This window comes from Numenius arquata, chromosome 6 (genome assembly GCF_964106895.1).
Source record: "Numenius arquata chromosome 6, bNumArq3.hap1.1, whole genome shotgun sequence".
Lineage (NCBI taxonomy): Eukaryota > Metazoa > Chordata > Aves > Charadriiformes > Scolopacidae > Numenius > Numenius arquata.
In genome coordinates, this window is record NC_133581.1 from 38,616,889 (window position 1) to 38,630,469 (window position 13,581).

Below are 13,581 nucleotides of genomic sequence, written 5' to 3' on the forward strand. Positions count from 1 at the left end.
CCATCCTGTTATTCATACTTCAGTTAGAAATCCCTGATCTTCAGCTTCTTAAGTCTCGTGTTCCAGCCAATTCTATTACAATTTACCTAAGCATTGAATTCAATAAATGAGTTAAATATCCTTGACTGAAATTGTACTTGCACTCTGCTAAGCCTTTAAAGTGCTGGAGATGCTTTTCTGGGTCCCTGCCGTACAGAGCGTACACGCTAGAAACCGAACAACTCGCGGTGTCAGAAAACAATCTTTTAAAATGCTGAGCTTATTATCTGGGGATAAAACCATTAAGTCCATGAATCTCGAGTTGGGAGGAGGGGAAACGATCTATAAGCCTTAGCGGGAATGGCTGTTCCTTAGGTACCTCACTAACTACAATGAAGGAAATAACCCCTTTCACCAAGTCACCGAAGTTGGATGGTTTCCAGAGTGGGTCAACTTAGACCATGTCCAACTGCTGTTGTAAGCCTGACGGGGAGGGATACCAGTACAGATTTTTCCTTCTGGGAATGTATTCTCGATTTCTTCTCCAAGGTCTGCTTTTTTCATCATTTGGACCCCTTGCTCAACCTTTCTATATGTGGATTTGTTTCTCTAACAAAACTGTTACTCACGCTTCCCTAATAGCGGCTGGATGGGAAGTTGCAAAACGAGGTGACACAGACACTTGGCTTTCTCAGTAAATTCACCGGGGCTGACGGTACAGCAGCTGGAACTCTGTTTACTTGCCAGAGCATCCTGTGTGTACAGTCACGCGTATCCTTACCACACCAGAGCTGTGGCATCTTGCAAATAAACCTTGAAACCGGGGAAGGGATAAATGTATGTATACGTACCGTCATAGAATCATAGAATTGTCCAGGTTGGAAGGGACCTTTAAGATCATCTAGTCCAACCATCAACCTAACTGATAAAAAAACATCACTAAACCACGTCACTAAGCACTATGTCAACCCATCTTTTAAATCCCTCCAGGGATGGTGCCTCAACCTCTTCCCTGGGCAGCCCATTCCAAGGCTTCATAACCCTTTCCTTGTAAACGTTTTTCCTGATGTCCCATCTGAACCTCCCCTGGCGCAACTTGAAGAGTCGGGGCATGACTGGATCTTTCATTCTTAGCCCGTTACTGCACTGTTGGCTGGCCATTCGAGCTCAAATAGGACCTTCACTGACAAGCTTCATCACTTGTTATTACATCCCCTTCTTTTAGATCTAGCAGGCACAGAACCTGAAACGGTTACAGCGTTTCCTAGCTGTTATTACTCAAACAGAAACATTCTGGCTGCTGCTTGCATGCCAACTGTTATGGGCGATCTGCAAGCGGTGACTAATCAAATCATCTGCAAACACATCTCCTTCTGATGCCCTGAAGGGAAGTTATTGCTGAATCCCAGGGCCAGACAAACACCTTCGTCTGCTCTTGAGTTTCAGTCGGGTAGAGGTTGACCTGAGAGTTGAACCAAACACTCTCAGTTGAGTTTTCTGAAACGTTAAACAAGCCTGATTATTTGAGGCATGCCTACTGGAAGCACAAACCAAGCTGTTCTGATCTGACACGAGGACAAACAGAAAAATCTGGTATATTCTGTAGCCACCTTGGGAGTGAGAGCAGAGAGAGATGGATGAGTAGGGAGCTAGTTGAGTAAGGGTGTTGAGGTGTAGGCATTGGGTTTGATGAGAAGAAAGAGGTGAGAGAGAAAGGAAGTGGTGGTGAATGTTCTTGCTTCAGAAGTAGTTGGACAAGCAGATCCTGGATGGAGGAGTTGCTATTTAGCGAGTAAACTGAGATGATCAGCTACCGGTGTGGTGAGAGCCCTGGAATAATCCATCAAACTAATGGCACGTTGAGTCACTCAGAGCTGTGGAGCTTCCACCCAGCATGTGGAAAAGAATCCTGGAAAGACTTGAGGCTTGACACAGATCCCAGTCACCCATGGGCGAAAAAGCTTGAGCTCTAGAAACCCAGCTTGCAACTGGTGGCTACATCAGCCGCTCATACTTGCTGCTGGTAGTCACAGTGGTCGCAGGGATGTGAAATCTACTGGGGAGTCACTAACAGAGACTAAGATGTTTGTGTTATTGGATGCTTACAGACTTTTTATTTTACTATTAAAAAAAAAGAAAAGCTTTTTTAATAGTCATAACTGAGCTTTTTTTTGTTAGTTAAGTGACTTGGAAGTCTCTCTTAGTCTGCGAAGCTTCTGAAGCGGCATAATGGGCCAGATGACTGACGTGAGAAGTGGTGCTGGATGTGATTCTTAAAACAACCATTAGGCTCACAACTCCTTCTCTTCCTCTCCTTTCTTACAGATGGAAAGATTTTAGTGCAGGTTCCCTAAGAGATTTAATAAGTTGTACACCTATTCCAGAAACTTAGAAACGTCTCCTGGCTGGAACGAGTACTTTAGTGGTCGATTAATGAATGGTTATTTCTGCGAAGCGACTAATGTATATCTGTCTGTCTTTTTTTCAGTGGTCACAGGAGCTACCGATGGGATTGGAAAAGCCTATGCAGAAGAGGTAAGAATTCTTATCGCTTGGAAGTGTATCTGGATCCTTGGCAAGATGTCGTGCTGTCTCAACTCTCTCAAGCAGCACGTCCTATCTCCTCACCTTATCTTAACGTAGATACCTGTGGAGAAAGAGGTCTCTGGTCCTGGTCTTGCCTCCCTCAGGTGACCAGACAAAAATTGTCTCCCTTTTTGTTAGTTTTCTTTATTTGTGAATTCTGTTTTCAGCCCTTACGCTGCCCTTCAGTTTTTATTGATTTTTTTTTTTTTTTTAGTGATTACAATTATTTTAACTTTCTTAATCCTTGGTATTTCCAGGCACTGACTAAAGAGCATTCTTAGCTGCCTGCAGTATATTCCTATTATTCCCTATAGTCCATGAAGTCTCTGAAGCTGGGTTTTACTTCTATCTCTTTTACTGTACTTTTCCTTTTGATGGATCTGTGGGCTCCAAATACAGTGCTGGAATGTATCGCTTAAGACAGAAGGTGCCTGTTAGTATGGGGCAATTTAGCCTATAAGCCCAGGGAACATCATGACAAATAGTGCTGACTACAACAACTTATAGCAAAAATAACTTTCTACTCCAGCATCAGTATCAAAATGATCCTGTCTGTACTCATTTTTGTGTTCTCTGAAACACCAGCGTGCCTTTGTGTGAGGAGATCAGCTGTGAGAGATCCCCTTTTTCTGGAGTTTTTTTTTGTTCCGCGCAGCCCCTGGGGAGGGTGGTGTTCATCTTGACGGGGTAGTCCTCATCCTTCAACTATCCCTTACGTCCCCAGGTGCCCTGTCACCCGCACCCTGAGCCCCCAGGTTCCTTTCTGCTTTGCAGAAGCCCTTCTTGGGTCAAGAAAAGGGGGAACTGGCCACAAAGGGCATGAAGCCTGGTGCCAGCGGTGCCCCATTCTGGCGTAGAGCCGACAGCTCGTATGTGCCAAATATCCCAGTTAGACGTCACCGAAGCAAATGACACAACGCTTAAATTTTTTAACTGCCTAGAGCAAGCGGAAGGAGGTCATCGCACCCAGGGCATGGCGTTCCCAGGAGGTCTGGTGTGGGAGACACCCTCTGAACATCACGGGAGATTAGTTTCAGGATCTGTATGTTAAGTTATGGGCTAAGCGAAACTACAGCTTGCTTTATGTTCTGCTGGTGTCTCTGGGAACACAAAATGTGTGCCTCTGGCAGACCCCTGCATGTGAACCCCTGTTAGGAAAGCCGATCACAGGTATGACATCCTGCTGAGAAACGCTTGACCATTTCAGCTTCTCTGCTGTAGGCGCAAATCACCCCAAAAGCACCCCAAAGGGTACAAAAATTCATTCTTGGGCTATAGAATAAAACACATTTCTTTTTTTAAAAAAAAGTATTATTATTTATTTATTTAGAATAAAACACATATCCAGCCTTTGACAGTTTACGTGGATGAAGAATATTTGATGAAATCCAGTGTGAATGTGGGGTGAAATGTGGAATACTTGAAAAGGCTTCCAAATCACAGAATCGCAGAATGATACGAGGTTGGAAGGGACATCCAGTCCAACCCCCTGCCAGAGCAGGTCCACCCAGAGCAGGTTGCACAGGAACGGGTCCAGGTGGGGTTTGAATGTCTCCAGAGAAGGAGACTCCACCACCTCTCTGGGCAGCCTCTTCCAGGGCTCTGCCACCCTCAAAGCAAAAAAGTTCCTCCTCATGTTTAGGTGGAACTTCCTATGTTCAAGTTTGTGCTCATTACCTCTTGTCCTGTCCCTGGCCACCACTGAAAAAAGACTGGCCCCATCCTCTTGACACCCTCCCTTTAAGTAATTATATGCATTGGTCAGATCCCCCCTCAGTCTTCTCTTCTCCAGACTAAACAGACCCAAGTCCCTCAGCCTTTCCTCATCAGAGAGATGTTCTAGTCCCCTCATCATCTTTGTAGCCCTCTGCTGTACCCTCTCCAGCAGTTCCCTGTCCTTCTTGAACTGGGGAGCCCAGAACTGGACCCAGTGCTCCAGATGGGGCCTCACCAGGTCAGAGCAGAGGGGGGGGATGACCTCCCTCGACCTGCTGGTCACATTCTTCCTGATGCACCCCAGGATGCCATTGGCCTTCTTGGCCACAAGGGCACATTGCTGGCTCATGGTCATCCTGTTGTCCACCAGGACTCCCAGGAAATCTTTCAATTAACTCTAGAGATGTCTTTGGAAGACTGCCAGTGGAGGCTTGACTTGCTACTAGGAAATGCCATCAGGTTGCTATAAATGACACTGGCATACAGCTGCTTGGGCACTGATGGCTGTGATTACTGTGTTCTCCTTGGAGGAGTGTGTGAGAAATGTACGGTGTGTTGAGAATCGCCTCTTTGAAAGTTGAACGTGGCCACCAGCAATTGATGGAAGAATGTTACGAGTTTGTGGATTCTCTGGTTCTGTTCTGTTCTGTTGGTTACTTCCCTTCTTTTCCAAACAAAGAGGTGTTTTTACACTTTTCAGTCTTGCAGTATTAAGTTCTTTATTCCTTGCTCAGCACTAATATCCTTTTCATCACTAGACCACCCCTTCACAAAAGGTAGGGTGCCATAGCATATATGTTTTCTTCTCTGTCCGGGTAATGCTCACCCAGTCTTTGATTCCAAAGCAACATACTTTTTTTCTTTTTTTTTTTTCTTTAAAGGATATGGTCAGGCGTTGCTCTTTGTTGCCTTTCTCTTGCTGTTTACTGTTCGCTTTTGTGAATCCTGAATTTAAATTTATTCTCAGATGTATTTGTGCGCTATTGATAAACTAGAGGTTCTGATCCCATTGCGTACTCTGCTATGCACATCTGCTTCGTATTGCTTTTGGTAGATCCTCTTGCTATACCTACTCTAACAAGAGCTTTAACTCTGCTTTGGTGGGCTGTCAGCGACACTCCTTTCCATCTTGGAGAGAAAGGGCTTTAACAGCAGCTGTGTTTTGCTCACAGTGGAAAATGTGGTAGTTACTAACATGGGAATTAAGGAAATCAGATGCCTACATCCACTGAGACCATTAGAATGGTGACTCTTGTTTGCATCAATCGTTAGGCTACAAGAGCATCTTCCCAGTGTTTCCTTCTCTGGGTGAGTTTCTGTGGTTAGTTTTAAGGTCTTCAGCCTTTTCATAACTCTCATGACACTGGCCAAAGATCCAAGTATAATGGCAGGTTATCCACAAAGCAAATGGGTCTTCCTCGTTCCTTATATGAAAATGTGATTAGTTACTGGGATCTCGGAGGTTCCTTGTTGCTCTTTGGACAGTTGTGGTTCCTTTGAACCCACTGGGCCTCTACCAGTGAATTCAGAGTGCTCAGCAGAAACTGATCGGGATTCATCAGACCCAAACTGAACTTGCTGTCCAGCTCTGTATCTTCTCCAAGTTTGATTTCTCCTCTTAAGTGTGATATTTGTTCCTACTTACAGGCTCTTTCCTTGGCCATTTTATGTGTTCCATGCTTAGAGAATTCCTTGTGCAAATGGGTTTCTGTTTCCAGATTTCAGATGCGCTTCTCAGAGTGTGTCCCTTTAGTGTCAACGTAGCAGCAGTTTTTCTCAAGCTCACTCTGGTGGAAATTCTCCTAAATGTGCTGAGGTTTTGCTAACTGAGGGCATTGGCGTGGCTTTGCTTCATTGGCTTTGGAGACAGATCTGCTATGAGATTTTTTATGCTCAGAGATCACGCATGGGAGTGAGGTACGGAGTTCACCAACAAACTTCATAGAATCATAGAATTGTCTTGGTTGGAAGGGACCTTTAAGATCATCTAGTCCAACCACCAACCTAACTCTGATAAAAACCATCACTAACCCATGTCACCAAGCACTATGTCAACCCGGCTTTTAAATCCCTCCAGGGATGGTGCCTGAACCACTTCCCTGGGCAGCCAATTCCAAGGCTTAATAACCCTTTCCATGTAAAAATATTTTTCCTCATGTGCAGTCTGAACCTCCCCTGGAGCAACTTGAGGCCGTTTCCTCTTGTCCCATTGCCTGTTCCTTGGAAGAAGAGACCGACTCCCCCTGGCTACACCCTCCTTTCAGGGAGTTGTAGAGAGCAAGAAGGTCTCCCCTCAGCCTCCTTTTCTCCAGGCTGAACACCCCCAGCTCCCTCAGCTGCTCCTCATAAGACTTGTGCTCCAGACCCCTCACCAGCTCCGTTGCCCTTCTCTGGACCCGCTCCAGCCCCTCGATGTCTTTTTGGTGGTGAGGGGCCCAAAACTGGACCCAGCCCTCGACGTGGGGCCTCTCCAGTGCCCAGTACAGGGGGACAATCACCTCCCGAGTCCTACTCACCCCGCTGTTCCTGATAGAGGCCAGGATGCTGTTGGCCTTCTTTCTTGGCCACCTGGGCACACTGCTGGCTCATGTTCAGCTGACAGTCGACCAACACCCCCAGGTCCTTTTCTGCCAGGCAGCTCCAGCCACCCTGCCCTCAAGCCTGTAGCGCTGCGTGGGGTTGGTGTGACCCAAGGGCAGGAGCCGGTACTTGGCCTTGTTGAACCTCAACACTTCGTCACACTTCTCTCCGAAAGAAGTGTTCTTGCTTTGCATGCTTCTGGTAGAAAGATGGATGAGGTTAAGAAGGGCAATGTCACTATGAACTGTGGATATATTGTTTTTACTTTTCACTGGAATAGGGACTTGGAGTAGTCACACATTGTTTCCATTGCAGAGTAATTCCGGTATGTAGCTGTCTTTCTGCAGACACTTTTAACTGGAGTTGTTAGATCCCATCACAGACCTGCAGCGGGAGGTCTGATTTGATGACTGGGATATGCTCTGGCCACAGCTTCCCTAAAAAATACTGCCTTGAGTAAATTAATCTTTCTGCCTGTGATTAGCACAAAGTCAGAGTGGAGCCTGACGAAAGGAAGCCAGTATCTGGTGCTGGGGTAATTCTGCAACAGGGTTGGTCAAGTGACCATGGATATCTTAACTTGGCATTTAAATTTAATTATGGGTAATGAACTCTGACTTGCAGAGGTGGTGTAAAAGTTCCGTGAAATACCTGCTGTTGGATTTCTGTTTTATAAATGTGCCTATACACCCGTGTTGGGTGACTGAGAAGATAATAAGTTTGTCATCAAGGGTATCAAGTGAGAAGTAGCTCGGAAGTGTTTGTCCTGGTTTACCCCTTCATGACTCTATTTAAAATTGTGATTTGTTTCAAACTTGCTGGTCATATGTGGTTGTGATGTTTGACAAAAGATGCAGTTCCTTTAATTAAGGATGCTGAATGCTTTATGATTGTTCTCACCTCTCCTGTTTTGTTTCGTTGCAGTTAGCCAGACGTGGAATGAAGGTGGCCCTAATCAGTAGGTCGAAAGAAAAACTGGACCAGGTTGCAAGCGAAATAAGTGAGTTGAAAAACTTCTTCCCCTAAACTTCACAGGCACGTTTATAAATAAATGCCATTGCACATGAATTTCAGACATGCTAATAATATATACAGCTTTGATTTTGAAATAGGTTCGCTCTTTGTGCACAGAGCAAACGTTACAGGTATAAGTGGTAAAGGCCTCGGAGATTAATTTTACAGGTGTTCGTATGTAACTTCTGAGAACTATAGAGCTTAATTTTGGAATAAGTACTTCTAAAACTGTTAGTCTTCCATAAGAACAGTCTACCAGGTCAGACCAAAACACCACTTATTCCCACGGTAGCTGTCTAAAATCATAATAAGGAGGAAAAACACGTAGCCATTACTTCATCTGAACATTCCCTCGGCTTGAAGCAAGTTTCATTTCATGGGCTTCAGCCATAAGGGTGCTTTCTTTGTAACTCAAAGATGTTGAAAACATGTTCTTTATGTTACTCCTGGCATTACCAAATATACAAATTTGTTGTGGGTAGCGCCCCCCTCTTCCCCCTTTTTTTTTTTTTTGTTTTGTTTGGATAAACTACTCAAAGAGCAGATTAAAGAGCTGGGAGCTTTTTTTGAGGTGACGAGTGTGTGTAATCATAGGAATGTAGGGAATGAGTTAATGTGTTTAAGCACCTCCATGAGGGATTGTCCCTTCATTTAAGTGTGTAGTAATGCAAAAATAAGGCAACAACTTCAGTATTGCGATCCCAAATGTAAAATGGGCATTTGTACGGGGTCAGTTGGGAGAAAGCTTCCTCAAGTCTCACGCTAAAGAATGATTTTTCCAATCAAAAGCATAACCATAACTCACAAGAATTCCTCACGTAATCTGTGTCTCCTTTACAAAGGCAGATTTCATGGAAGGTTATTAGTTTATGCGGAGTATGTATGTCAAGATAAAGGGAGAAATGTAGCCTTATGTGTAGAGGTTTTGGATCAGAGTTGTGTACTGGAAAGCAGGTTTCTCAGCGTAATGATGTTGGGTAAAGAAACCTCTAAGACTATGCTTCTCTCTTACCCTCCCTTGTCTTGCTTAGACTTTCCTAAAAGGATTTTTGTACATAATGCGGAGAAACGTAAGAGCTGCTCTCTTTTCAGAGGTCTTTGCCTTGAGTTTGTTAAAAACCTTAATAACTTTGTCAGTGGCACCGCTTTACTGTTAAGTATAATCTATAAATCAAGCCTCAGCAAACTGTCCTACACTGAGTTGTAAGGGGCTGCTCCCTGAGCGTAAGGATGACTAAAAGACTCAAGGACTGGCTTAATGGTAACGGTTATACTGGTTTCCCGAGAGGCACGGGGCAGACAATGCTGTTGATGTAAATCCCCCTGTCTCTGATTTTTAGTGTCTCTTGTAAGACAGCTTTTGAAACTGTTTTCTAGACAGAAAAGCCTTCCATTCCCTGTGCACGTTGGGGCGGTAGAGAGCATTACTCCCTAGAGCAAAGATGGCATCGAGTCCTATGTTCTGCTGGTTCGGAAGCAATGGGTGATGTTAATTAGAATCCTGCATGTGCAGATGTTGCTGCCATGTCTGGACGTACCTGGGATACTCCGGTCAATACAGTCACGGCGTAAATTAGAGAGTATAGGCGTTGGGGCTCGGGCAGCCTGCGTGAGTACTGCAGCTTACTGCAAATCACAGAATCTTCATGGTTGGAAGGGACCTCTTGAGATCATCGAGTCCAACCATATGCACACAAAAAAAAAAACCCCCAAAAACCACCCAACCCAACAATCTGGGCCACTAGAGCATGCCCTGAAGTGCCATGTCTAGACGTTTCTTAAATACCTCCAGGGATGGTGACTCCACCACCTCCCTGGGCAGGCTGTTCCAGTGCCTGACCACCCTCTCAGTAAAGTAGTTCTTCCTAATATCTAATCTAAACCTCCCCTGCCGCAACTTCAGACCATTTCCTCTGGTCCTGTCATTATTCCCTTGGGAGAAGAGGCCAACACCCACCTCTCTACACCCTCCTTTCAGGTAGTTGTAGAGGGCAATGAGGTCTCCCCTCAGCCTCCTCTTCTCCAAACTAAACATGCCCAGTTCCCTCAGCCTCTCCTCATGAGACTTGTTCTCTAGACCCCTCACCAGCTTGGTGGCTCTCCTCTGGACACGCTCCAGCAGCTCAATGTCCTTCCTGCAGTGAGGGGCCCAGAACTGAACACAGCACTCGAGGTGAGGCCTCACCAGCGCCCAGTACAGAGGCACCATCACTTCCCTACTCCTGCTGGCCACGCTATTCCTGATACAGGCCAGGATGCTGTTGGCGTTCTTGGCCACCTGGGCACACTGCTGGCTCATGTTAAGCCAGCTGTCCACCAACACCTCCAGGGGTACCTAACTTCTTTAGGTAAATACCTAAAGAAGTTGCAAAAAGTGGTCTTTTTGGTGCTCGGCTGCAATAGCGGGATGGCAGTTTGCTGTGTATGCGGTCACGTTTCTTATTATGCTGTGTAAAGTTGTCTCGTTAAGTAAAAGTGTAACCGATAGAAGCATCTACAAATATCTTGTTGTGGAAGCAAACACTTGGGCGTGAAGGGAGAAGGTTCCTGAAAGTGGTCACAGCCCTTTCTCTACCGGTCTGGAAGTCTTTTCCCGCTCGGGAATGAAGTGTGATGCTGACAAGACCAGATAAATCAACTGCTTTGAGCTTTCAGCTCTTACATGATCACTGCCGGGGGAGTTTTCCAGGTTTAAAAAACAGGTACATGAACCCATGTAAAGCAACCTGTAATAGATGATTACTGTTAGGCCTCACCCAAACATTCTTCTGCTTTCTCTCCTAAACCGTTCTGAAGTGAGATGATTCACGTTGGGTTTTCAGAAGGTTTCTTTTGACAACACTGAGCTACCGAGATGTAGACCTTGTTCACTGTGGCATATGCTGAGGGATTGGGGTAGTCCGCGTAATCAAGCAAGCCCCAGTTGCACTTTCAGATCCTGCTTAGGTTTTAGTTTTAGGTGGATAGAATTTTCTTGTATTCAGGCTCATGCGGTCTCTGCAGCCTGGTCAGATGTTGTCGTGTATAACATGAAGGACTTTTTTTTTAGAGCTAAGGCTGTAACTACTTGAGTCTTTCCCTTGCAGGCTCCTAATGCAGCTTTAAAACTTCTTTATGGTGATCCTGCAATTCTTCTTCAAACACACGTGAGCTTGCTCATCTGGAGTAATGACCCTTAATTACTTTGAGGAAGAATGGCTGTTTGACTAATTCCAATTCTTTGAATTGTGCATGTTTTTCGTTCCTCCCTTGTTTCCACTGATCACAGTCCCCCTCATCCTAGCAAACAGGTAAAGCGCTCTCTGTTGCAAATAGCAGAGGGGTTTTGAGGATCAGGTATGTTCATTCTATCCAGAAAGATTCTTTTTTCTTGTGCTCTGAGGACACACTTACATTAGGAGTGATATCTACCTACAAAATGCAAGTTGCGTAACCACTCTCATAAGGGAGGTACCGATAGGTCTTCCTGGATGTTAAATGCCAGCTGACCCAGATCTGATATTCTCTTTGTGTGCGTGCACACATTAAGCCAACTGTACTGATGTTACAAGAAAGCTGGATATTCTGAACTTGCGGCTCAGTTTGAGCAACGAAAATTTAGCGGATTAATAGTAAGTAGTTGAAGACTTCAGAAGACTTCCCAGAGTGTCTTCAAACACGCTGTAAAGCTGAATTTGCAGAATTAATTAGGTGTCGTAGGATTTGCTGCAAAAGGAAATTCTGCTTTGTGTTCCCTAAGAAATAGGGCATAGGCCACAGACTGAAGAAGAAAAGATTTTGGATTTCCTCTTAAGTGATCATGGGCCACCTTTGCATGAAATTACGCAGGTTTTATGGAAACATATTTGATCTTTTAATCGAGTTTTCATACATAAGCACTAACTAGTAGGGTCACTCTACAAAATCCTTGGTCTAGTTTCGCTTGCACTACGTTGGTGTTCCACTCTCTTTTTTAAAGTATCTATTCTATTACATTGTTAAACTCTTTCAAGGTTTCAGGAAGGCTCAGAAAGAAAACTTTTCTGTGAATGGAGATGATCCTTCGAACGCCACGTAATGTGACTGCTCCCTGATTTGCTGTATTTATTAATGAATATGGTCCCAGACATCTCAGGTGCTCTGTGCTAGCAGTTCACAGAATAATACGAGGTTGGAAGGGACCTCTGGAGATCATCCAGTCCAACCCCCTGCCAAAGCAGGTCCACCCAGAGCAGGTCCCACAGGAACGTGTCCAGGTGGGGTTTGAACGTCTCCAGAGAAGGAGACTCCACCACCTCCCTGGGCAGCCTGTTCCAGGGCTCTGCCACCCTCACAGGAAAGAAGTTCCTCCTCATGTTTAGGTGGAACTTCTTATGTTCAAGTTTGTGCCCGTTCCCTCTTGTCCTGTCCCTGGCCACCACTGAAAAAAGACTGGCCCCTTCCTCCTGACACCCACCGTTGAAGTATTTATAAGCATTGTCAGATCCCCCCATAGTCTTCTCTTCTCCAGACTAAACAGACCCAAGTCCCTCAGCCTTTCCTCATCAGAGAGATGCTCCAGGCCCCTCATCATCTTTGTGGTCCTCTGCTGTACCCTCTCCAGCAGTTCCCTGTCCTTCTTGAACTGGGGAGCCCAGAACTGGACCCAGTGCTCCAGATGGGGCCTCACCAGGTCAGAGCAGAGGGGGAGGATGACCTCCCTCGACCTGCTGGTCACATTCTTCCTGATGCACCCCAGGATGCCATTGGCCTTCTTGGCCACAAGGGCACATTGCTGGCTCATGCATCCTATTGTCCACCAGGACTCCTAGGTCTTTCTCCTCAGAGCTGCTCTCCAGCAGGTCAGCCCCCAACCTGTACTGGTGCGGGGGGTTATTCCTCCCCAGGTGCAGCACCCTGCACTTGCCCGTGTAAGTTGGCTCAAGAGCCTTGGATCTGCAAGCAGAAAAGCCTCAATTGCTGCACTGTTGGTGATGGGGATGTTCTGAGCAGACCTGAGAAGAACTTTGCTGTAGAAACTCCTTTGCTGGGGGCTGTAGTATGAAGAACGTGGTGAAATCTAGTCAAGCAGGGAAAACGCTTTACAGAGAGCTTGCCTGTACGGAGATTGTCCAAAGAAGAATTTGGTGTTGGTGTATGTTATTAGTTGGTGGCTTCACAGGACGGGTGGTGGAATTTTTCACGAGCTCTGGGAAGCAAGAACAAACAGTTACAGCCAAATAGTGTTCCTACTTGCAAGTGTAAGTACCTATTTACTTGTAGGTAAGTGCATATAAATTTAACACAGGAGATTTTATCCGTTACTATATAATTCAAAGCTTTTTTTTTTTTTAATAAATACCCATTTGCTGCTTTCAAGTTGGTGATTGTTAGTTTTACATACACCCAGGTGATAATATTAGCTCCTAAGAAATTGGACTGAAATAATCAAAATTTTTCCAATGTGTTCTCACAAATGATGGTTTAACTGGAATACGTTGTCTTTTAAGCCTTTAAAACTGTTGAAGAACTAGTGTCCAAAACTTTAATTTGATTTTTGTGCGTGTCTTTCTTTAAGAAAATGTAGGTTTTTGCAATTAAAATCTGTGTGGCTGACTATTTCCTTCCAATAAGTTTCCTGAGCTCAGTGTGGAGTGTGCCTGAAGTTGCTTGGTTGTGGTAGTTTCCTCTGGAGCTACTCTTTAACCCTCAGATTCCAGGTACATCATTAAACTGAGAGCCGGCCTG

The 13,581-nt window shown here is 45.2% G+C and overlaps 1 protein-coding gene across 1 annotated transcript in view; it reads left to right on the forward strand.

Annotated features, from left to right (window-relative positions):
* Positions 1–13,581, forward strand: part of HSD17B12 (hydroxysteroid 17-beta dehydrogenase 12) — a 109,424-nt gene that overhangs the window by 37,981 nt on the left and 57,862 nt on the right. Inside the window, 2 exon segments of the mRNA XM_074149623.1 lie at positions 2,468–2,514; positions 7,786–7,861. Of these exon segments, the coding sequence (XP_074005724.1) occupies positions 2,468–2,514; positions 7,786–7,861 (123 nt within the window).